Below are 25603 nucleotides of genomic sequence, written 5' to 3'. Positions count from 1 at the left end.
CCCCCCCCCCCCACACACACACAAGAAGACTTTGTCAGTTCATTACAGTACGTCAGAGTTATTATGTGTGCACCAGGTGGCAGTGGACCTGATGCCATCACTCTTCTGTCATACTGTCATACTGTCCATTTACTGTTTGTCTGACCTGCTTTGTCTCTGTAACCTCTTGCTATAACTGCTGGAAGAAGGAGGCTATTCAGATCCTTTCCTTAAGGATAAGTACTAAGCCCTACTATAGAAGTGAAAACAAATATTTGCAGCAAAATGTATTCAAAGTATCAAAGCAAAGTTTCTTAAGTGACTGTTTTATATACAGACATGTAGAGTTGTGTAGTTGTGTGAGCATCACAAGATAAATCTGGAGGCTCTAAGATAATGAATGAGGTAGAAAAGATGAAAACAAAGGCCTCTGACATTTATTCAAGAGAAACCACCTGAGAAGTTTAAAGAAATCAGTATGTCCTGGAACAGCAAACAGCTCATAGACATCTACAGCTTGCTTCTTTGTAAGGGGGTCACAAGACAATAAGGCCATGCACTTTACTTTATAGATTCATTGCATTTTTCTGGGAAATATTCATCTGAAAAGTATCTTGTATCTGTCAGTTAAATGCAGAGGAGTGGAGGTATAAAGTAGCATAAATGGAATGCAATTTCAGGTCTGTCTTAAATCAGTAGTCAGGTGTTGCTATGTACATTAAAAGCTTTTTCAGCTTTTTCTTGCTGTAATGGTTCCTCCCGTTCACACTGGCCGTTAAGAGATCCCCTCCTAATGAGCTGGTGAGTGATAGGAGACAAAATCCACAATCCTTTTTTTCTTCTGTAAAAATATATTCCAAAGTCTATATGATGTTAATATGAGGCCTCAGCAGTGTGAGTCAGACGGAGCAAGCGGGTATCATCCAAAGTTTTTAATAAGAAAATGTCCTCTTTGTTTCCCTGCACAGTGTTAACTTGTTGAGCTGCAGTGAAGTGTTAGTGATACAATGAGGTAATTCCGTCCTCAAAACAGTAACTCTGGAAGATATCTACCTGATTTTGCTTCATCTGACTGCCGACGTGTCGTATTAACCTCAGATAAACTTTGGCATACATTTTGCAGGGAGGGAGGTCTGTGGATTTAGTTTAGTCCCTGATCTCAGATCTCTGGCTGACCAGTAAGAAAGCAAGAAAAACCTGTTTTAACAATCAATGGGCACCTGACAGTTGTTGTTAAGACAGACCTATCCTTTAATCCTTTAATACATACAGTACTGGCATGCTCTTTCACTTCTCCTCTCAGTCCCAGATTACAGACACAGGAAGAACACCACCACTAGTCTCATCAGACTGTTGGAGCTCAGAGGCAAACTTATGTAGGACAGCATATTTAACTTGAGGGGAGTGAGCGAGACTTCTAGCTTTCCCCTGCACTGTTCTCAAGGGAAACTGTCTATTTATGGGGCTGCTGCTGCTTCTGCTGCTGCTGCTTGAAATGGCACTTCCCTGCCCTGTAATTGTGCTCTACCCCACTAGATCACATCAATGTGCTTTGTTCACAATCTGCTGCAACTGTCCTGCACCTACAGGAGAGTTGAGGGAGTCACAGAGCCAAACAGATGGACACTTCTATTGCCAGTCAGAGACAATGCGCTTGTTGAATATCAAAGAGATTACAGGCGTTAAGACGTTCACAGTTAGAGTAAAAATAATTTCCTATTCAGAGATGCTCTGGTGTGGTATAAATGTCATGGAAGAAAAAATATGTCAAGTTCATGGTAATTAAAGTACTGGGTATAGTGTTAGACAGTCGCTGCTTTGTGAAGACCCCACACTGCCCACTTCCACCCTTCCGTCTGAGCCGAGGCCCATGTTTTCACATGCGAAGCGAACAGAAGATCCTGTAATGATCGGACAGTGGCGTTATGCAGCACGCCGCATGGAATCTCTGAGATCACTGCGTCTGCCCGGATAAATGGGGCCATTTGGTGATAGTGGATCACAGACGATGTAGTGTGTTAATGTGGGTATGTAGAGTCACTTCGTGTTATGAAAAGTGTGATGTAATGTACTTCGTGTACCAAATACCCTTGCTACTGAATATGATTTTTTTGCTCTTGGCATCAAAATTAGGGCACTGTTCAGGGGCATTCACTGTTTTTTTCCAAATTAAAGGTCCCATATTTTATTGTGTTTATTGTGTATTGATGTTTTGATATCCAGGGGAAGATATACTTGAGGTTTTAAATACAAAAAACCATCTCAGTGTAGTTTTACAGCTCCTTTGCCGGGGTTTGAGCTCAAGTAACACCAGTTCAATCAGCCAATCAGAAGAGAGGGTCAGAGCCTGTCTTGGAAAAACTCAGCTGTAGTGGGTTTTAAGGTTTTAAGGCTCAGTTTCTGGATACAGGCTGTGTGCATTCCTCTGTTTATTAAGCACTTTGATACTTTCACAGTGTTTTACAGCACTTTGACCTACTTTATAAACAAATTTAAAATATGGGACCCATAAGACTTCTGTATAACGAGGGACTTCCAATGGGTGCCTTAATTATTTTTAAGCCTACAATTGTCCTACAAGTGAAAATAGCATAAATGTGTCAAGAAAAAGTCTAAAGTTAGAAGTCTGTATTATAACTGTAAACAGCGTGTCCATTTATCTTTGTGTCATAGTTGGGTCTGGTTAACATACATGTATGTAATACTGGAGTGAAGCCTTGGTCATGCCGCTAGCATCACGTGGCTTGCTGTGCATTCTGCAGCACATTTTATTCTGATAGAGTGTGATAGAAAATGTGCAAAGACTTGATAAACTGTTTGTACAGAGGCAGCTCCCTCTTTTCCTCTCAGAAATGTGTTTTGCGTATTGTTCCTTCTTGTGGATGTTTGAGCTTCACTGTGCAGAATAAAGTGTGCACAGAGTTTGACACTAAAGGCTGTTTTCACATTCATCTATTGGAGAGCGAAGGTTTCTTTTTGCTCAATTTTAATCTGAGTTTAAGACAAGAATGTACGAGCAGGACTCGCAAATTGATTTTTTATTTTCTCCCCAATTAGATTTTTTGTTTCACTTTTATGATAATGATTTCATTTTCGGGGTGTGGTTTTCCATCTTGTTACACTTTGATTTACCTCCACTCAGCTTACACCTACTGTCTCTGTCTAAAGCTGAAATAAATGTTGACTTGTAGACAAAGAGGCAGTCTCAAGGGAAGAAGACGACTTATCATTTTTCTAGGACTTTCAAGGACAAATGCAACATCTACTTTTCTCCGCTTCAAGGAGAAAGATGCCATTCTTCAGGAATGCAATCTCAAACAGCATTATGAAACATGCAGAAAAGAGAGAAGGGGAAGAGTTTCTCAGCCTTACAGTGATTATACTTCACATTTATTGCTGAACTTTTAGAGTATTCAATCAGCCTCCTGTTTGACAGTAACCATGCCATTAGCTGCAAACTTAGTGACCTGCTGCAGGAAAGTGTGGCAGTATTGCACACTGAGTTGAGTTATGAGTTGAAAGTTTGGAAAATATAGTAAATCATAATTTATTGTATTGTAAGTATTGGTATAATACAAAACTATAAAATAAAACTTGCAATTGCAATAAATAAAAATGGTAATATAATATAATATAATATAATATATGTTCTCCAACCCCTTGAACCTTCTGCAATAAGGTCTTCACTTCAATCTTTCATGCTGCTGCTGCTACTGCTGCTATATAATTGTAGCAGTTCCCTCACCTCCACCGCAGCCTCCACCTTTAGTGTCTAGTTTCTCCAGAGTTGAGGTAGAACTCCCCGACGTCCCTCTGTGCTGCAGAGATTGACAAGGTCAAAGCCTTAATGCCAAACTGTAACTTTGCACGCGCTGTATTTACATTTTAATAAACCGGTTCCACATGAGTTAGCGGACTGAAATGAAGCTGAGTGCAGGCACACTCTTTAAAACTTTGATGGTGCATTCTGGTGCTCATGCTTAGGTAGGACAACATGAATGCTCTGCTTTCTGGTCCCTATTGCTGTACATTAAAATATGATATTCTGTGCAGAGACTCCTCACTAAATTAAAAGTCCTTCAAAGTAGCTGAATCATTTTATTCATATGGCTATAGACAGATTGAGTGGGAAGCTTGTAGGTTCTGTCAGGTACAGTCCTCATTAGTTAGGATGACGGTTGCAGTCTGCTTCCTATTGTTTTGAAACAACTGGATGACCAAGCTAAGTAGCTACAAGCTAAAAATGGAAAATTCGCACAAAAGGCAGGTAATTATTAAAGAGTAAAGAGAAATCCTCATTAACATTTGCCCTTACACAAGCACTAAACAAGAGCCAGAGCGCTGATACAGATCAGGCCTGCCCCTTCACGTTTTACCAAAATTCAAACAACCTAGGCTGTTTTTAATCTCAAGCGCTACATACTTGTGTGTGCGTGTGTGTGTGTCCACAGGAGAACGTGTCCCTGGCAGACATCCTTTCTTTGCGGGACAGCTGTTTGTCTGAGGAGGAGGTGTGGGCGGTGTGTGCAGAGTGTGCTCTGGCCCTGCAGAGCATCAGACCCTCCCACCTCTTCCATACCCTTTGTATAACGCCCGACACGCTGGCCTTCAATGCCCATGGGAATGTTTGCTTCATGGAGCAGCTCAGTGGTGAGTCTATGGCACAGATACACTGTTATTTATATATTTGTTCTATTTGGACAAGAACTCAACCACTTTCAAGACATTTTATACTCCTTGAGTTGTACTTTACTACTTTTTTCTACCTGACACACTTTACTGTTTACTATTGCTTGCATGACATTTTGCATATTACTGTATATCCTGATATTGGATTTGACTTCCACCCATTATGTAGCCAATGGTTGGGCTGTTGAATCCTACATGCTGCTGATCAGGCGTTAGTAGACTTTTATTTTGAAACAAGGATGTGAATACATTAGAGATTTGGAAGTTTAAATATGAGGTTGTGCGTTAACGGCTTAAACTGTTTGAAGCCACCTTTTTCTCCTCAGTGATTTTTTGCCCTGATCTAAATCGGTTTCAGTTTGCTAATTCCTGCTTGAAAACACGCTCTCAGTGACACAGTGGATCTGTGTGCAGGGCTGCTCTGATTTGAACACGAGACATCTTCCTCCTTCACAGTCCTGCACATCAAACAGAAAGACAGATTTATCCTCTCAGGAGTTATTATCCCTCTTTCTAGTCTCCAATCTTTTTGTCATTCCTTCTCCTCTGCTGTTGTCATTCTCTCTCTATCTCATTCTCTACCTCCACAATAACACACACACACACTCAACACACACACACTCATGTATGCATGCACACACACACACACACACACACACACGCACACACAGTATTGCACGCACTTGTTCCAAGCCCTGATGCCAAATGTCAGAAATTGATAAGCATTGATTAGAAGAGCAGTGTTAGAGTTGCCAGGGGGATTGTTGTTGTGGTAACAGCTCGGTTAACCTATCAGCAGTCAACCTGCGCTGCTCACACACACACACACACACACACACACACACACACACACACACACATATAGTCAAACACATTACACAGCCAGCATGGTATCCTTTTGAGTGTTGTATCCATTTTGTATCTCTACAAAGATCTTTAGTAACAGAGACACCATGAAGCGATGTTTTGATTACTCTGTCAGCTAAAATCCTCCACTGGCTCATTTGTTGTCCTGCTCTATTGGATATTGTTCACTCCTTTGGCTATGATTCATCCTGTAGACAGAGAAAGGAGCCGCGTTGCCCACATTAACCTTCTCGTGTTGCTGAACACATCCTGAACACAGTGCATGTGTATCATTAATCACAACACTACGCTCTCTGCTTCACTCGCTGCGCAGTTTCCTGTTGATTCCGTCTAATTGAGCTCTTTGTGCGATACCGGTGAAATCTCAAGCTGACGCACACTTCGCCAGCCAATCCCGTGCTCCCACACAAACCCTGTCCCTGCCATGCTGCATAATAGAGTGACCTTGAGGAGCTGTAGTCATGAATCTCAGTGAGAATAGCTGTTGCCACAGTGACTCATCAATAGGGTTCATTTCAGCTAATTAATTACTGCAGTAATAACAGGAAGGCAGTTGTACGTGACTGTGGGTGATGTGGTAGCGCCAAAGCTACCGGCCAGAGAAGCAAAATGTCCTCTAATGGTTTTAATACCACGTTGACCAAGAAGAGCTGCTAATTTTCCCAGGAGGTTCCGCAGTGCAAACTGTTCCATTTGTGATAAAACAGGACTGACTGTGCTCTCTATAATCAGCCCATTTGGAGAGAGTGTGATATTGCTCAGCTCATACTGCCTGTTGTGCTAAAATGCTGTAGGCATACATGACTCACCAAGCTCTCACCATCACCCTGGAGGCAGCTGCGTCACTGACAACGGCTGTCTTTTTTCCCCCTCTCTTATTCACTGCCTATTTCACCGGGTTACAGTTCTTCCCGACCTCAAAGACGTTAAATGCCTCGTCCTCCTTTTGTTCTCCTGTCTGTCCCTTTCCTCCTTCGTGTTTGTTTGAACTGTCGACGTCTTTGAGAGGACAGAAGGAAAAACAGGGGAGAGTAGGAGATGAAAAAGCAAGGGAGGGGAGGGCAGGAAAGAGGTGAGGAGAGAATAGGAAAGAGAAGGCGAGGGCAAAGCAAAGGGAGGAGGAAAGTAAAGGATTGAAATGAAAGGAGAGGAGAGGGATGAGAAGGAAAGGAAAAGGGGAAGGATGGGTGAGTAACAGAAAGTAAAAAGAAGACTGAGGAGGAGGTCAGTTGAAGCAAGTGAGGAGGAAAGGAAAGACTAGGACAGGAAGGGGAAGGAAATGAAATGGAAGAGAGAAGAGGAAAAGAAAGGAAAGAAAGAGGACAGTAACAGAAAGAGGTGAGAAAGGAAAGAGGAGAGGAAATATATGGAAAGCGAGGAGAGTCAAGGAATAAGAAGATTAGATGAAAAGTGCTGAGGATGAGAGGGAGTTAAAGTGCAGAAGAGAGGAAAGGAAAGGAAAGGAAAGGAGTGGACAGGACGGGAGAGGAGGGGAGCGCAGAGAAATGGAGATTAGCCTCACTCAGTACACCTGCGCGAGGATAGCATGGCTCCAGCAGACAAACCCAGATCCGTCATGACCCACTTTACTAGTTTCCTTCTGCTCCTCTAACTCCGGGTTCAACCTCTCTCTCCCTCTGTCTCCATATGCATCCATGAGTCCATGAGTCCAGCTGAGGGAGTGTTGGGTGTGTTTACAGTGATGTTTTCATGTATCTGTGTGTCTTGCTTATAGCCAGTGTGAACACTGGCCTGTTTTAGGAGGAGGAAGACGCTGCACCGCTCCTGTGCGGCTGCTTCAGCTTCTGATCTGCAGATAGCTGCTGTCTTGTTTGTCAGGGATTATCTCTGACACATGAATTATGCAAATAAAGGGAAAACGGCTGCACTAGCTCACTGGACTGTTGTGGTTCAGCATGGATACATATTCCTCTGATTTGCATCTCATTACAGTGGATCCTTAGCAAGTGGGTTACCGTACAGAACTGACATGGCTGTACAACAGAGTGTTCACATCAAATGGCAAATGCACCGTTTGTTCCCGTTTGATGACATTGTGATGTATGTGTTGCGTTTCAGACAAGTTTAATGGAGCGGTTAATTGGTGTGTTTTTCACCTGCAGATGATCCAGAAGGCTCCTTTGTGCCTCCTGAGTTTGACAACACAGGCAGCACGTTTGAGGTGAGAAATTCTGAATCTTCTTACAGATTTGAATCTGATCACAGTTGGACTCTGTCGGTCGCACACAGTCACACAGACGGACACCGTGTCTGTGTTTGCTGAGGGAGAGGAGAGCGTTGCTTGTTCTGTTTCCTCACCTAAGATTCCCCACACAAACCAGCAGCCACTCAGCTACGAGGTCATCTGTCATCTCTGTCATCATGTGATAAAGTGAAATAGGAGGCAGCACTCGAACAGTACACAAGACACAAGGTCATGGCTTAAAGGATGATTCCAGCCACTTTATTTGGCACACGTGTACAGTGCTGTACATTCTACCTTTACGAAGTTTGTAATGTTCCGTTTTTGGTGACACCGTCGGAATGTGTAACTTCAATTCAATTAAATTCAAAATATATTATATTATATTATATTATATATATACTATACTATGTAACGGAGGCAGTCATTAAAGGTAGTGTCGTGTGGGTGTTTCTAACTTTTTTTCTTCTGTATTTAGATACATGACGAGGGTAGAATACTAGAAACACCTCTCAATATAATGTGGTTCAGTAAGACACTTCCTCTCAACGCTAAAACATGTTTGAATCAACACCTCTCTGACAGTGTCAGAAAACTGAACATTATACACATCATAAAAGATCAGTTGTGTTGGATTCCATTCATTTGTACAGGTCTAACTAATGGGTAGACCCTGAGTGTATATATAGCTAAGAGGGGGCATTTTCTTGGGTTTGTTTTATTCATTTTTATCAAGTTTATTGAATATGTGGCACAGTGCTTTCAACTACAAGAGGTGTTAACATGGGAAATAAAACACGAGTCAGTCATTTTAGATCCTATACAACCTGTCTGATCATCTGACTGCTCATGTTTGTTGCCATGTCTGACCTCTCTTAAGAGACTGGCCATATTCCCATTGTTACTGTAACTAATAGAAACAATGGGAATAGCTCAAATTAAGATCCCAGGTTAAATACGCCTGAATTATCCTTTAAACATCACCCCTTTGAATCTAATGACAGACTGGCATGATAGTTGTTCATTGGCCTGAGGCTTCAACTCATTTTAATGGAGCTGTGTATAGACATACATCATAAGACAGAATATACCTGCAGCTCCAGGTACGATCCATGTGTCTGCCTACTGTATATGTATTGGTCTTTCATGCTGCAATTCTTCCACTGGATCTTTTTCTGTAGTATAAGTTTCATCATTGTGGGTTTAATGAATCTTCAAATAAATTATTTATGATCTTAAACTATTACTGAGAAGGTCTCTGTTCTGCCCTCTCATTGTTCTCACCATCACATGAATAAATGTACAGTAGACTCAATTCAACTGAATTCCAAAATAAACTTTTCATTCTAATTTTGCTGTCTGTCATAATACACTAAATTCCTGACAAAAAAACAAACATCTCCTTCACTCCTCTGATGTTTTTCCCCAAGTGTGTTTTATCTCAAGGGAGGTTTTACACACTGCCAGAGTAAAAGCATAAGCAAAACAGGAGTTAAGGCCAGCTGAGTATTTACTCTTCTATTTTTAGCAAATAAATATGGGTACAGCCCACTTCAGCAGTCGGGAGTGATCGTTACGTCTCGGGTTTTAAGTCAAAAGCACCTGGTTCAAATCCGCTGCTGGCAGAGAGCTGACCATAATATCTACTGTCAGTGTAGCAAAGCAAAACAAAAGCTCCATCATAAATACATACAATACATGACAATTACTGCCCAGAATGGTGAGAGGATCCTGTATTTTTTTTATTTAGCCTTTTTCTGCACTCGGTGTATATTCACAGTTGCAGCTGCTTCCTGATGATGATAGTGTTTTTGTGTCCTCCATCCCCGGCTACAGGGCCATGTTTACTCTCTGGGCTCTACGCTTTCTGCTGCACTGAACTTCGTCATTGAGCCGGAGCTAGAGGCGGAACTGGGAGAAGAAATCCAGAAGCTGTTGGAGCAGATGCAGGAGGAGAAGCCCGAGGACAGGCCGTTGCTGCAGGTATAAAAACCTTGCTGACTCTTCTCTACTGCTAGAATGATTTATCGATCATGGTTTCACCACCGTGAGACAGGCGTGGAATAATTACAGATTTCACTTGAGCAACTGTGTTGTCGTGATATCCAGATGAAAAGAAGTACAATGTCTGAAGTTACGAGTGTTTAGTTAAGTGTTAAGTTAGGTTCATTTCAATGCTAATGCAAAATTAGCATGATTTGTTTGACCTTTAGGGATTTAAAAAATACTAACTTTCGAGGTAAAATTAGAGAGTAAGACATGAAAAATGAAATAAATGATAACGAAAAACAAGAACAGGCATAAAACATGATGAAATAGACACAAAGGGAAATAAATTCATGCTGTTTTAGAGTCGTCTTAACTGAAGAGAGATGGATGGTGATTGCATAGCTGCATGTGTGGTCAGTGTGACATAACAAGTCGTAAAACATATCCCAGTACAGTGCTACGTCCCCGGTCCTTTACAGTCACAAGTGCAATCAGATTGGTCCTTCAGGAGGAATAATTATGTTTACAGTAATTATAACTGTAGCCTTTTTTTCTCTTATGATTAATTGGCAGTGCATATAGTCAGTCATATGTCAGTCAGTCAGTCAGTGCTCTTGAGCAGCATCAAGTGGAAATGGTGCGTCAGTGCAAATGACAGAAGTCCATTCACTTTCAGTCTGTCACCACTTAAACTTTAACAGCAGGGCAAAACAAAAGTACAATACTAAATAAGTAATAAAATATATTTTTGAATTAGTTGATAATGATCATCATAATAGTAATAATAATAAAAAAAAAGGATTTATATAAGACCTTTCAGAGAGCTCAGAAAATCCTCAGCCACAAAAAATAAAATGAAAAACAAGTTATACTTGTAGGACGTGATAGATTGGAACTTGACTTGAAAATATGTGAATCCAAAAGTGTTTTAATAATAACTTTTCCTCACAGAGAAGTTATAGAGAGCTGAAGTCATGATGTTATGTGCAGGCTCTTGGCTTCTGCAACTCTGTGTAATCTCTGATTCAGCAGCTCTTTCATTCGTCTTTTTGAAAAAAAAAATGCAACATGTTACTGAGGTTTACTTTTACTTTCTTAAAACAAGACAAGTATTGGCAAAAGTAGAACATAAGCATTATGTCTTCTGTGTCTTTCTTGTGGATTGCAAACCTGCAAGTGTAATTCTCCCTCAGGACATCGTGTCTCTGGCTGAAGCTCGGCTGTCTCACACCTCCTCTGCTGCTGTGTGCCGAAAGCTGTCTTCTGTCGGGCGACGGGTGCTTTCCATTGAATCAGTTTCAACATTTCAAGGTCATTTTTATCTCTTTAGACATGTCACTGATTGGTGTCTGCTGGGTACTACATGCCGTCTTTGTATATCCACAGATGGGCAGGAAGGCTCCTGGGAGGCAAGATGGCAGCATCCCAAACCCAGATGTCTGCTCAGAAGACTGAGCTCAGATGATAATACCAAAGACCTGTGCAGTGAAAATTCTGTGAAGGCAAATAGTCTGTCCAGGCAGCAGGTATGTGACGGTGTGTAGCTGCAAACATTCTCAGGAAGCTGCTGCTCTGGATGAACAAATAATTGAAGCACAACAGAATTGGGAAGCAAACAGTAGTTAGCCTTGCTCGCCCTCCGGTGCTCGCCGACAGCTGTGTATGGGTCTCCCATTTTCAAAATCAAGGATGAAGGTTCAAAGGAAGGGGGTGGAAAAAACATCGCTACAATGTCACAACAGCTTGTACATGGATATTTTCATTATTAAAAAATAAACCAACTTAAATTAGAAACCAGTAATAGTACTGTTAAGAGGTAAAAATTGTATGTGGAACTCACATCAACCAAACCTTTTAACAACACTCACAATGATAGATGTCTGTCAGCTCTATTTAATGTGACACATGGAATTCCAGGGGGACGAGAGGCGGTGATATCGCTAACCGAGATCACACAAAACTGGCTCATGCAGGTTGTGGAAAATGACTGTGTGTCTCAAACCAGCAACAGGAAGCATGGGTTAAGAGCAAAGAAGCTCCCCCTTGTAATATTAGCATTAAAAAAAGTAACAATAGGATATATACTTGCTGCTTTTTACCTGTTTAAGCTCTGAAATTGCCTCATTCTTGATTTGAGTAACATTTGCATTTTTTAATATGAATATACCAGACACTGAAAATATGCTAATGTCTTATTATTAGATGTCATAATAATAGATGCAGTGCCAGTGGGATTTAGAAGTTTTATCTATCAACATGTAAAGACACCGTTCACACCCTGTCATGGTCTGTTTTTTTAACAACACAATGCATGTTTCACACTGAAACTCAAACTGATCACGGCTTTGATCACAGAGCCTAACAAACTTTTGCACTTTTTCCTTAAACCGGCTCAAAACAAGCATTAACAGAATGGGCTGCCTTATCTTAAAATCTTCTAAACTACTCACCACCTTATTAAAAGCCAGAGTCAGACCTAATCTCTTGTTACTAATGGCCAATTTTGCTAATTTTGAAGAGGAGGTTTCTGTCTTTAGATACTGATAATTTTCCACCCATTACTTTTGCCATTTCAAGACATTATAGCACAAAAGCAACTCATGTTGATGTCCCCATTAGCTCTCAGACATTTCATTTCATTCTCAACGCCGCACGTAACTGTGACATTGTTTGGGAACCCGTCTATATAATGTAAATAAGCAGTGGCCTCCAACAGCCCTTGAAAGCATAAGATATAATAAGTTAAAAAAATTGACCAAGGTTCTTTCATTTCTGCTTCACTTTTGCAATTATCTGAACTCTAATCTGTTTTACACCCACTGATGTATAATTAAGAGAAACTAATGACTGAATGCTGTAAATGTAATCTGCAGGTGTGTGCGGGCTGGGACTCCTCTCTCTGGGCTGAGGATATGGACAACAGTGAAGGAGACGGCATGATCCTGGCAGACGAGATGGACTGCAGGTCCCACAACAGCTCCCCAGTGAGGAGGAGAGCCCAGCAGAGGCTGAACAGGGTGAGGGGGGCTCTCAACCGCTCCTGCTCTGTCCCGGACTCCAACAACCCCCCCTGTCTTTCCCCTCCACCACACGGAGATATCAGTATACCGGTGTCCGACCTCACTGAGATAGGAGCAGACGAACACTCGAGCTGCAAGTCTATGTGGAGTAACAGACTTCAAAGGCTGAACCGGGGCAGGTCGTGTGAATCTTACCCTCATAGTAGCACTGAGGATTATGTGAACTCAGTTGTGGACAACCAGATGTCACAAGAGAACAAGGATGCTGCAGAGACTTTGTGCAGTGGAGAAACAGAGAGTCAGGAGTGCCACGAAAGTGAATCTGAATGTATCCAGGATTTAGCATCTTCCTGTCAGGACCTGGAAATGGACCAGGACTCTTCTGGGGACCAGCGCTCATCGAACAACAGCCTCTACATTCCTAATAACCACATGACCAAAAGCATGCTGTGCCTGAATGAAGAATCTCAGGATGAGGTTAGCCAGTGCAGTTGCATCTTAGATTTAATCACAGTTATGTCTGGTGCTGTTATAGAAGTCCACAAGAGAACTGGCTGCCTGTTAATAAGAGCAGCTTATGAAAGAGAAAGATTGAAACATGAAGAAGGTTTTTATGGTGGGGATGTAGGTCAGCGCAGAAATAGGAAGAGTTGGATTAAAATAATCTTCAGGTCCATGTTTTCCACAGCATCTCACAGTCTTCATCAGCAGATGGAATTTGCTCCATGTCAACATGTGACCTAAGTATAAAACTAGTAATGTGACAATTGGTCTTTTGGTAGGGAGACCAAGTTCTGGAAAAAAAAAAAAGGTAGCAAGTGGGCCTTGTGCTAAGTTTGTCTTCTGTTTCCTCTAACATCTGCCAGGACGTACACAGTATTAATGAAAGGAGACATACAGGGTGTTAGCTTAATGAAACGTCTGTAACATACTCACTTACACATCTCTTTTTGTCAGAACAGTTACTCAGAACCTTTACATGACTCTTCTGTATGAATACATTTATTGAGTTACTAGTTGAGTTTGAGACTAAAGTATTCCGTCTCGAGAGACAGAGTAGTCACATAGGTATTCAGCAGTAATAGGCCAAAGTGACACACACAAGTAGATTTCGAAAAAAATCAGGTAAGGGATCACTTCAGGTCGGGTTAATCGGGCCTCAGATACCAGCTGTAGCTTTTAAGTCTGTCACTCATGTGTTTTTAAGTCTGGATTTGTTCTGTATCTTATATCCAGTGGATCTCTCTAAGAGAGTTACTTACTCGTGGACGGAGGCTGACGGTTAATGAGCTGTGGGCTCTGTGTTTTACCTGTCTGTCCTCACTGCAGACCTACATTGACTTTCCAGGTGATTTTACCCACTTCTTGCATGAAACCAGTATTTAAGAACTTAATATTAAGCACAGTCCCATATTGTATGAGAGCACACGTTATTTTTATTTATTTTTTATCATTTTTCATTTTTGCTGTTCATTTATAAAAAATATTCAAATTATGCTGCATGTTTGTCACAATTCTTTGCAGCTGATTTCTTTCTTTTCCATCAGCGTATTTATGCCTTGACACGTTGTACGTGGGCTGCGAGGGTGAGGTGCTTTTCTTGAAGCCTAAAAACATAGGTAGGTTTACTTCCTTGCTTTTCTTAATCTTTACTTACAGAATAGATTGCTGAAGTATATGAGGCAACAGTGTCTGGAGGCTTTTGTTGACTTTAATAACTGACATTCAGAATTCTTTGCAGGACCCCTAGATGAATTTTATCTTGCTCCCGAATATCAAGAACATGGCATTGTGACTGAAAAGGTCTGTCCGTCTGAGCTTCTTTCTTTAATTCATTTTCATCAGTCGTTTGCATTGGTTGTAAGGTTTTCTGCTCTCTCCTCTGTTCTGTCTTGGCTCAGGTTTGTGTGTACGGGGTTGCTGCTATTCTCTGGGCCACAGCCAAGTTCAGTTTATCACCCAATCAAAAACTGGCGATGCCTCGCAAACTAAAGAGACTGCTCCTGGAGATGGCAAAGAGGACACCCATTGAGAGACCTACCATCATTATGGCTAAGAAGGTATTATTATTTCAACATTTTCTTGAAAAGAATGCATTGCTCATTCAATCTACCACTTTACTTTGGCAATTTTTTACTTTTTTTTTTCTTCTGCCAGCCTGATGTATTTATCACCAAGGCTCTCTGTCTGACACTGCATGCTTCACATGTGGCCTCCCATATTATTCCATTTTCTTCCTCAGACGCAAAGCTCTGCTATTTGCAATTCCCTACTGCACCGGCCTGAAATTGATCCTGTGTCATCCCATTACTTTTCTCATTCCAGTGTTCCCACTGATCTCTCAGACTTAAGCAGCCCCATCAACAATATCACAGTTTTCAGCTGCCTGTTCTTAGATATATAGCAGTGGGATTTAAATTTGTAAAAAAAAAAAAAAAAAAGTGTACAACTAAATTACAAGAGAAAAATGAAAGCTTTACTTTTTGATGAATGTCGATTAATCCTTTTCTCATTGATAATTTTATTACAAAACAGAAACTGGGTTGTGGTGTCTTCAACAATTACCTCTTCCGTCAGGATCCCATAACAGGACGTCTTTCTTTAGTGAACATGACAATCATTACCTGCTAAGCATCAGCATGTTAGCATTACCACTGTGAGCATGTTAACATGCTGATGTTAGCATTTTGCTCAAAGCGCTAAATACTGCCTAAACACAGCCTGGCAGAGCTGTTAGCATGGCTGTCGGCTAGTCCTGTTAATTGAGTGAGGAAGGACCTGTCAATTAATCACTTCCTATAGAAAAATAACTCTTAGAAAAAGCTCATTTTGACCCCAAATTGTTTTAATTTTCTTCTTATTTCTTTTTATTTGTTTTGTTTTGTTTCATTTTGAGTCATTTTATTTTATTGTTCTGTGTCTGTCTTATTGTAGACACATAATTTGAATTAATATTGACTTACGTATATGAAAAGTTCTCTATCAATAAACCCTGATTAGATTTCCATATCAGTGTGCAAATAACACAACTTCAGAGAGGCATGTACAAACAGGCAAATCCTTTTTAGAAGAAAAACCACTTGTAATTTAAATATAGAGAATCCAGGTTGTAAAAGTACCATGTCATTTTTTCATTGAAGGACTCTCCGACAAAAATACTATCATTTACCTTGCTGTCAGTCATTTCTTTTGAAAGAAGCTGTTAGTTTTAGAAACAATGGGTGTTTTGATTAGTGAATTCATTATGACATTATTGGTGTCTGTGAGTGTTCTGCATTGTTATTGTTGTTATCATATTGTTTTTATGTGGATCTGTTCCAGAGCTGTCGTGACTACTTATCACATCAAGGGACAGATGCTGAGACTGTGTGGAACAACCTCATCAGCAGAGTTCACCCGGTAAACCCTCCTTTGTTTCACACCACAGATACAATTAAACCTCTGTGTCTTCATCTTAAATCCCAGAATCAGTCAGTTTGTTCTGTCTGTTCGGTCATCCTCTTGTTTTGTCTCACTTCAAAATAGATTGTCTCTCTATTATCATTATTATTATTGTTTTCTTGATTGGTCAGTTATTAGTGAAGAGGCAGGTTTGACAGAAAGGCAGGTTTGTAAGAAAGGTCCGTGGCTGCATTCAAAGCATGGATGTTGTGGTTACGTGACATGTGCTGTTACTACTCGACCCCCACAGTGTTCTCGGTTCTTTACTTATTGTAATGAATCAATTCTATTGTCTTTCAGCCAGTCTCAAAATCCACAGATGCAGAAGATTTGAGTGCAACCGAAACTCATCACAGCTCATGTGAAGAGTCTGAACAAAACAACAGTGGTAGGACAGCTTCGCTTTAGTATGGATGACCCTCATGCAATATAGTTTTCCTTGAAATGTACAATATATTATACACGAAATGTGACAAATATTAAGAAGACCCTTTGACTAGCGATATGTCTTTCTCACAAATGCCATTTCTTTTACGTCTCACATTCCTGACTGAGGGGGAATTCCTTAAAAAAACTAAAAGGTATCATGGCTTTTAACTTGGATCACGCCACAGTAGCAGGTGTTCCTAATATTTTACACATTTTGTGTAATTTACAGACGTGCATTGCATGAGACAATATCACTGATATTGTATCTGGCATTTTTGTAACTGTGTGTAGGCTTTGTGCCCATGGCCACTGAGAGCCGACTGGCTCCTGTGCCTGGCCCTGTTCCCCACAGCTATCCAGTCAGCAAGGAACTCCAACTCCCAGAGGCCTTCACTTCCACTGCCACACACTTCACCCCCATCATCCTGACCAATGAAAGGGACTCAGAGGAGGAGAGCCAAAATCTTGGAGCTGCCATTGAAGGGTGCGATGTTATTATCACTGTAATACTGACGCATCTTTTTAAAAAGCAATTTGTAGGATAAAAGTCATAAAATTTAAATGTAATAGTTTTACATTTTGGGAAATAGACTTTTTTGCTTTCTTGCTGAGAGTTAGATGTGAAGTGGGTTAGCTTATCTTAGCACAAAAACAGTGTGGGACCAGCAGCCTGGCTCTGTACAAAGATTAAACAAATCCACCTTCCCACACCTTTAATGCTCTCTAACCACACCTCCCCATGACTTCACACACATGTGCAAATGACGTGAAATAATTTACTGATACAGCTCTTCTAAAACATTTTACTGGACTGAATGTATAGAATTTTGATTATACAAAGAGTCATTATGTATTTATTGTTATTTTGTAATGACTGTGTATGGGAAACACCCTCTTGGGGCAGGTGTGTATCATGTGATCCTGCAGTACTGAATGAGCCCACTATATATATATATATATATATATGGCATAGTGTATGTGTACAGATAGATAGATAGATAGATAGATAGATAGATAGATAAATAGATAGATGGATAGATATAGCAAAACAAATAAGCATATTCCCAGGAATGTTGAAGAATTTCTAATAAATAAAATGCTTATTAGTGATTGTTTGTTTTACAGGACTGAGGATGGATTCACAAAAATCAGTGAACACATCGAGGAAAGGGATGTTGATTTCACCTCACACTCTGAGTACCCACATCCTGCACAGACTGAACCCAAGCTACACATAGAGGAGTCGCCTGTTAGTCAGGCAATAACTACAACTGCTACAACTTCCAGTGACAAGATACTGGTTAACTCTTCTTCTACACTCCCTGATGTTTCCTGTCGTGAAGTGTCTCTTCCTCCACCATTATCCTCTAACCTTAATGGTTGTGGTGTCTTCAACAATTACCTCTTCCGTCAGGATCCCATAACAGGACGTCTTTCTTTAGTGCCTGTGCAGGTCAGGGCCCCTGAGTCTCTCCTCGGGTTAGATATAAATCTCTCGCTGGTCCCACAGCCTTTGCAAGAACTAATCACAGTTCCAGAGAACGTTGAAGGTCCCTTTATTAACTGTCTGAATGTGCCTGTGAGGCCTGAAGCTCAGGAATATGGCCCACCATCATATTTCAATTCTAGCTCCATCATTTCTAACAGCCACCTGGAGCACAGTGTGCCCAGAACTCACATTGGACAAACAAATCCAGGAATGCAAGGTGAGAACCAGTCTCCCTCAGAGTCCACCCCCTCCAAAGTCCACCCTGCCTTAAAGGAGGTGATTGACCTGCTGAAGGGAGAGTTTTCACTTAATGGCTATCTGAATAATGGAAGTGAGGACATCGCCATGGGTATGTATCTTTACCATGCAACATCATTTTATTTTTGCTTCATTTGCTTTACACAACAACATCATGTATTATATTCTTATCATAATCTTCCTATGAGCCTGATTATGTACATGCAATGCATATGTTCATGCAAAAATAACATGACGAAGACCAACTTCTGCTGCTGAGATCATGTGATTTCCTGTCAACTGTGCAGGTAACTTTTGAAGTGGTTAGCTAAAAGGAATAGACAAAAGACTGAAATAAATAAAAGTAATGAATGAACAGTTCAAATTGTCAGCTTAAAGTGGCATGAATACAAACTTGACCTAAATACTGACAGTTCAAAAAATATTGTAACAACATATACTTTTACCTAATCAACAATGTTAAACAACATCCTGTTTAAAATAAGTTAGTGAACACATTTAGGACATGACAGGTGGTCACGGGTGGTGGTGTTGATAAAGGGTTACTTCAGTTCATCTGAGAGAGGCTGTGAGGACAGCCTGGGTTCACTGGGTCTAAGGAGATTCCAAGACGATCTTCACAAAATTGTTTAATGTACCACCATGGTTATTTTAACATGCCTCCTCAGAACATCTAGGGAACATTAAAATAATGTTCTGTGTATCTGGTTGATATTTTGGGCTTTTTACACAATTTTTTTTACACACATACAGCTCTCCTCTCTGATAGCGGACTGAGCTGTTGGGATGCCCCTGGGTGGAGAGGAACAGATAAAGCTCTATCTTGTCTCACTGTATCATTGACGTCAGAATATGCCAGTGGATGGCAGAAGTGAACTAGACAGCTGCAGTGTCACAGAGAACAGTCACCCCTATGTCTAAGTGGGTTAAAAATCAGCACAATGTTGCTTTATTACCAGATAACACCTTCAGTGCAGGCATGTTTGAATAAAACAACAAAGCAATGACCTGCTCCATCACCTTGTCTTCAGTTGTTCAGACATATTCATTTGAAAATCAACTTTTTGTCTCTTCCGAGGGGAGTACATCTTCTCTTTGAAGGACCTCCAGTACCACACGTTCGCCAGTGTTGTGAAGGAGAGGTTCAGTGATGTGTACTGGGAAGAAGACTTGCTGGGTGTTTTACACTGCCTGGTCAACTACAGCCCATCCACACCGTGAGTAGGACTTCAGACACTTGTGTCTTTTTCTTTTTGAATTAACTGCATGTTAAAAAACAAAATATATTCATCAATTGGTACTAGACAAAGGAAAATAAATTCATTGTAGCCAGCAGACTGAGATTTCTACTTGTGCCACCAGCTGTACATCCTCATGAAGTGATACACAAATGAGTACTTCATAATAAGGGGGCACATGCTTCAATAATGTGTAAATAAGGAATAGCTCAATGATTTATTTACAATAATTAAAGGTCCGATATTGTATAAAGTGAGATTCCCCTGTTTTTTAGGTTGTAAAGCAGTTGTTGGTTCTATATTAATACTGTGAAAGCATCAAAATGCTCAGTCCACAGAGAAATGCACACAGCCTGCATTCAGAAACTGAGCCTTAAAATGAGCTGTCAGGACTTCCTCCAAATATGTTTGTGTTTTACCTGGAAACTGCTATATTTTTAATCCATCACTCGGAAAACAGTCAGCCAATCAGAAGAGAGGCTCAGAGCAGATTTCAATGATTCAATTACCTATTGTTGCAAGTGCTCCAAAGAGAAGCCTGAGAAAGGAGATGTAAAACTACACTGAGCTGGTTTTTATTACTTAAAACCACAAATATATCTTCTTATGGATCAACGCTTGAAATAAAACCCCGGAAAGTATAAAATATGGGACCTTTAAGTGAAAGCAAAATTCAAAAATCAATAAACTGTAATTATTGGGCAACCAACACAGGTCTTTCAGAACAGAGTCAGTGCTGTGGAAATTATGTATTTCACACTGTACTTCTACATCAAAATCGACCACCTAACACCTCAACAACACTATTTTTTGCTGTTATTCCATTCGTCTTATCGTTTCTTGCCACAGTACCACAGCTTCAATGACTGACTCAATCACAGCACAGTTCAAAGACTCTGAAAGAAGTTTTTAATCCTTTAATTAAGTGAGTGTTTTTTGAGGGGGTGGGTTGATGAATCAAATCGCCCCAATTGGCCTACATTATGAATTAAAGACATTACCAGAGGTGTGAAAATGATTATCTTGACTCGAGGAAAGAAATCTGTCCACAGCACAACAGCCAGTGCGTCTGTCTAAACAGTAAGATACCCGTTCAGATGTTTAATTTATTCTTAAGTGGCTTCTGAAGAACACACACACAGATTGATGTAGTCCTCACATGAACATGACCTCTCCTCCCCTGCACACTCACAGTTCGTATACATGTGCACACCATTACAAAGCATTCAAATGAGCATTAATGCAACATGCGCTTCATAAATAAACGTCCGCCAGCAGCTTAAATGGTCCCTATGGCAACAGCTTTGCAGTATCTGTGTTGTGCTGTGGAGAATACCTGGCAACACTGGAGATACATGTAAAGCCTCATCTGCTTTGTTACTGATATGCTGACAAGTAGCCCTGGGAGGGGTGGTTGGAAGTGTGTGTGTGTGTGTGTGTGTGTGTGTGTGTGTGTGTGTGTGTGTGTGTGTGTGTGTGGTGGGGGGGGGGGGGGGGGGGTTATTTTTTTCTCACTGTTCCAGTTTCAGTGAGGGGATAGAGGGAGGTCTGTAACCTCTCTATTAAGACGTTGGTCCATTCTAACTCTGACATGGACTGGAGTGGACTGTGTTTTGTCTTGGCAAGTGCATCTGATCTGCAAGAAGTTTTATGTGATGTCAACTGTTTTGTTTTTTACCATCAGCATGTGTTTTCTCCAAATTGTTAATTTTCACATATATGCCTTTATTGGCATTATTCTTTTAATAAGTGCTAATTGTCCCTACCTAGCTTTGAAATCTGTGTGTGTGTGTGTGTGTGTGTTTGCTCTCTCCTAATGTGCCCCTTGCAGTGGCTCTGATGAGCAGCCTTCTTCAAAGGCTGTGAAAAGGGCAGCTCTCACCCCACCCTTAATAGCAACTGTCTGGAGAGGGAAGGGAGAAGTTTGCCTGCACGGCCATCTTGATCTGAATGGAAACATTCACACTTCCAGTCCTGCTGCTGTGGATTCTTGGGAAGAAACCGAGGCCCGACCCTGTCAAAATGAGACTGCACCTGAAGATTTTGAATTGAGATCGGAGCGGAGTCAGCACTCTGTCAGTGAAGGTGGGAAACTGACTTTTACTTTCATGTTCAATTCTATGCTTGTTTAGACAAAGATCTAGCTCATGGGGTCGGGTTTCATAGCCGGTTGAATTTTGGATCCAATTCCAGGTTTATGAAATACACAGATTTGTTATCATCATAATACAAAATTCTTATAAAATTATTTTAATCTTTCTCCAGCAAAAATCAGTGTAGCAGCAGCGTAGAGCAGGTAATCATTTAGCTGAATTCAAAATATGTGATCTATGTGGCAAAACTAAGTAAATATGCAAAGCTGTCATATAATGAAAATACAGTGCTTTTTACAGCATCAGAAACTACAATAATTCTCTCTGAACTGTAGTAGAGTAGAAGTGTAAAATACCATGAAATGGAAATACACATTCTACCACTGCTGCAATGAAAACAATACTTTTTTGACTAAGAAGTGTCCTCCTCAAATATACTACCTAAATAGATTCAATAAAGGGTTGCAAATTTGGAAAAAAAAAAGGTGGTTTGAAGCCCAACCCCCCCGTGATGCTTTATATTTCTCTTTATTTGGCTGCTGACTGAAGTCATGAGAGTTGTGAGTGGCTGTTGGATGCTGTTCTTAAGATTGTAGTACATTGAGAGGAGTCCAAGGCTGAAGGCGAGCAAACGCTGAAGATTTCTTTTCCTCTGGAGCTCATTCCTGGCCAGTGATATTCACACACACACACACGCACATGCACACACACACACACACACACACACACACACACACACACACACACACGCAGGCACGCAAGCCCTTACATCTGCATCGGTTGTGCTATTAAAATATGCTAGACATGGGATCTTGATTACAAACAACTTGGTTACTAGATATTGGAGATAAAAAGATAGTGATAGAACAAGTTGAGCTTGAACTGCCTTCCAGTTCATCTGTTAACAGTGGCTGCATTGTGCAGCTATGACAGGGTTAGCAACAAATACCCCCAGCACCCGTCTTGGATCTCTCTCTGTGTTTTCTTCACAAATCCAGTTTGTTTTTTTTGCCTTCCATGTGATTCAGTCCCTCTCTTCTTCCCCCCACCCACTCTCTCTGCTGTCCCTGTTTACTGGTCGAGGTGTGAGCATGGACTGTTCAGACACAGGGGTCATGGAGGGAGGAGATCATTCAGTGGGGGGCAGCGATGAAAGCCCCTCTGAAGCTGAGTTTGTGTCGGGGAGAGAGGAAGGGCTGCCCGGAGCCCCGGACGAGCAGATGAGCCCTGACTGCTCAGAGGATATGGAGGACAGCGACTCCCTGGCGTCAGAGCGACTCCTCTCGCCTGGATCCAGAGCAGAGGGACCAGGCCTCAGCTTAAGCCCAGTGTGGGCCTCTGCCTTTTTTGGAGAAGACTGTTTTAGTCCAGAGGTGATACAGTACGCGGTGAATCTGGGACAGCACACGGGATCACCGTGTCTAGATGTGAAAACGCAGGTAGGTGAACCTGTGAAGGCTTCTGCCGGTGACTCATGTCTGACCTTCACCCTGTGTCTTTGAACAAACAGCAGACTGTGTGAAGCGGCTGATTTATAGATGAGATTCTATTACATTAACACAATGAAATGTATATCACAGAGCATGTATTTTACATGTACTGCATGTTGCAATAATAGGTTGTGAATAGAGTTGTGTATATTAACGAAAAGCTGATATTCTATCACGTGTTGATGGTTTTTAAACAAAGACAGAGCCGGTTTTCATTTTTAAAAATTAGACTCTTGATTCTTTATAGGTTTTATCCTTATGTTACATCCAAGTGCTTGTTGCACCCAGTTTAGCTTCAGCAGCTCTTCACTAGGTCGAGTTTTATGAACAAGTACAGGAATTATTTTCTTAACTGTAATGAAGTGGGGCACGGTCAGGCTTTGGGGTAAATAGGACGAGAACATGTTGGGGACTTTAGGATAATTGGCATATTATTCTCTCCAAACTGGATCTGAATATTAATATGTTGAACTTGGCCCTTGGCAGAGGAAGTTATTATCATTTGCAAAAGAATATTAATGAATCGTCTTTGTGTTTGCACACTTTGATGGCACCACTGTTCCTTCAGAGGGTTCGTGTAACGGCTAATAACACACCTTAAGAGCCGAGCTGCTGCGACTTCTTACTCATTTCACTTCAAAAGAGCTGTTGTGTTCTGTTGCCATGGTGAAGAGGGAGGAGAAGGGAAAAAAATGAAGACTCTGCTCCATACACACTGGAAACACCTAAAGGCAGTGAAAGGCATGTGCTGTTATTTTAGGGCCTTTGTTTGATTGTGTGTGATTTCCTTTGAACAGGAACTGCAGCAGCAGCTGATAATTGAAACAAGGAATCTAAAGAAAACTAGAAATTTCTACCAGAAGCTGATTCAACAAGAGAGGAAAAATAAAGGTTGGGTGCCCATTTCATTACGCTGCTGGTGTATGAAAACAGCAAGCTGCCATTATGATCTATAAAACTGTGTATGTCCTGTATCCCAAAGGTTCTGAGAGCAAACTGATGCTGTCTAAACTCAAGTCCCAGCTTGAGGAACTCAGATCCAAAGTGGGCTTCTTGGATTGTGTGAAGAAATACCTTGAGGTACTGACAAAGAGATACAATTCCCAACACTGATGTTTGTCATGCATCTCCCAACAATCTTTTTCTTCTAACCTTTGATATGATGTCATTTACTCCTGCAGATTCTGAGTGTGGATCAGTGGGGGTTGGAGGTTTCATTACTACCTTCTTTGGCTGTCGCTGGACCTGGATCATTGGACCTCCAGTCCTCTGAAGACCCTTCTGTTCTGAACTTTGGCACCAGCAAAGGGAAGACCAGTCTGCAGGCTGGCTCCTCTGTGGGGCTCATGGCTTACCTCTACACAAGGTATTATTGATCAGGGGTTAAATTTGAAATTCTAGTCAAGTCATGAGGTTGTAGGACTTGTGATAATGTTTCAAAGTGTAAGGCAGCCCTTGTGATCCGAGTTCTGTGCTCAATTATTTACTCTCCCTGCTGCTTTTGATGCGTCCAACCAAGGGATTCCACAAGGACTCGGGTCAGAAAATTACCAGGTTACAGTAAGAAACTGAAGAAGATCCTTGATCTTACCGTTTGTACAACAGACATGCTTTTCATAAAATAAAGACTGTCATTACAGCTGTTTTTAACCATGCTAGCAGTGTGGCTCAGGCTAAAATATCTCAACAATTATTTGATATATGGCTGTGGAATTTTGTACAGCTCTCTTCATGTCCCCAGAGGATTAGTCATACTGACCTTGGCAGTGGCACCGTACCTGTGTCCTCTGGTGTGCCGTGAAGTCATTGCAAGTGGGCCAACAAATTATTAGTGGAACTGTAAAATTTTGGTGAAAAATATAATTAAAAAAAAAAACCTTTTTAAATAATGTTTTTTAATGTTTTAAAAATGAAATTATCTTTCTAACATGTTTAAAAACAATAATAGGAACTTTTAAGTTGTCTCCACTCTCCAACTATAGCACTTTGCCACCAGACTAAATTGTACACAACACAGACATTATACCTCAGAATGTTAACATTGGTAATTGTTTAAATTGTTGCTACGAGTATATTAGCATGCTGACATTAGCAGTTAGCTTAAAACACTGCTCTGCCAAAGTACAGCCATTCAGAGCTGCGAGCTCGGCTGTAAAGTCTTGTTATCGTGTTGATAACTGTCGAAGGAAGGAGCTGGCGTTCATCTGTATTATTTTCAATGTCAAGAAATCTCATGAAAAGACACAATATGTCAGTCTGTCTCTCACTACTTTCTGACCTGACCTCCCCACTCCTGCAGCAATACCCTCATTCATTTGTAGTGAAGACATGAATCTTTAAAAACGACTAAAGTCAGAAATATTTTTATTTTTTTATCAGGCAGGTAAATGGTGCATTTGTTTGGGACTCTTTTCACCT

General features: G+C 40.9%; 1 protein-coding gene across 1 annotated transcript in view; it reads left to right on the top strand.

Moving 5' to 3' along the window:
- LOC130181544 (kinase non-catalytic C-lobe domain-containing protein 1) overlaps positions 1 to 25603 on the top strand; it is a 39552-nt gene that overhangs the window by 929 nt on the left and 13020 nt on the right. Inside the window, exons 2-21 of the mRNA XM_056395811.1 lie at positions 4431 to 4629; positions 7659 to 7717; positions 9575 to 9721; positions 10921 to 11038; positions 11114 to 11253; positions 12601 to 13224; positions 13984 to 14095; positions 14295 to 14366; positions 14489 to 14550; positions 14649 to 14807; positions 16069 to 16146; positions 16489 to 16576; positions 16909 to 17101; positions 17743 to 18455; positions 19443 to 19581; positions 21434 to 21687; positions 22779 to 23134; positions 23983 to 24076; positions 24168 to 24265; positions 24367 to 24551. Of these exons, the coding sequence (XP_056251786.1) occupies positions 4431 to 4629; positions 7659 to 7717; positions 9575 to 9721; positions 10921 to 11038; positions 11114 to 11253; positions 12601 to 13224; positions 13984 to 14095; positions 14295 to 14366; positions 14489 to 14550; positions 14649 to 14807; positions 16069 to 16146; positions 16489 to 16576; positions 16909 to 17101; positions 17743 to 18455; positions 19443 to 19581; positions 21434 to 21687; positions 22779 to 23134; positions 23983 to 24076; positions 24168 to 24265; positions 24367 to 24551 (3890 nt within the window). The remainder of the gene's footprint in view (positions 1 to 4430; positions 4630 to 7658; positions 7718 to 9574; positions 9722 to 10920; positions 11039 to 11113; positions 11254 to 12600; positions 13225 to 13983; positions 14096 to 14294; positions 14367 to 14488; positions 14551 to 14648; positions 14808 to 16068; positions 16147 to 16488; positions 16577 to 16908; positions 17102 to 17742; positions 18456 to 19442; positions 19582 to 21433; positions 21688 to 22778; positions 23135 to 23982; positions 24077 to 24167; positions 24266 to 24366; positions 24552 to 25603) is intronic.

The sequence above is a fragment of the Seriola aureovittata genome, chromosome 14 (assembly GCF_021018895.1).
Source record: "Seriola aureovittata isolate HTS-2021-v1 ecotype China chromosome 14, ASM2101889v1, whole genome shotgun sequence".
Taxonomy (NCBI): Eukaryota; Metazoa; Chordata; class Actinopteri; order Carangiformes; family Carangidae; genus Seriola; species Seriola aureovittata.
The sequence above is the reverse complement of the archived record's forward strand: the minus strand, read 5'-3'. Positions and strand labels throughout refer to the sequence as shown.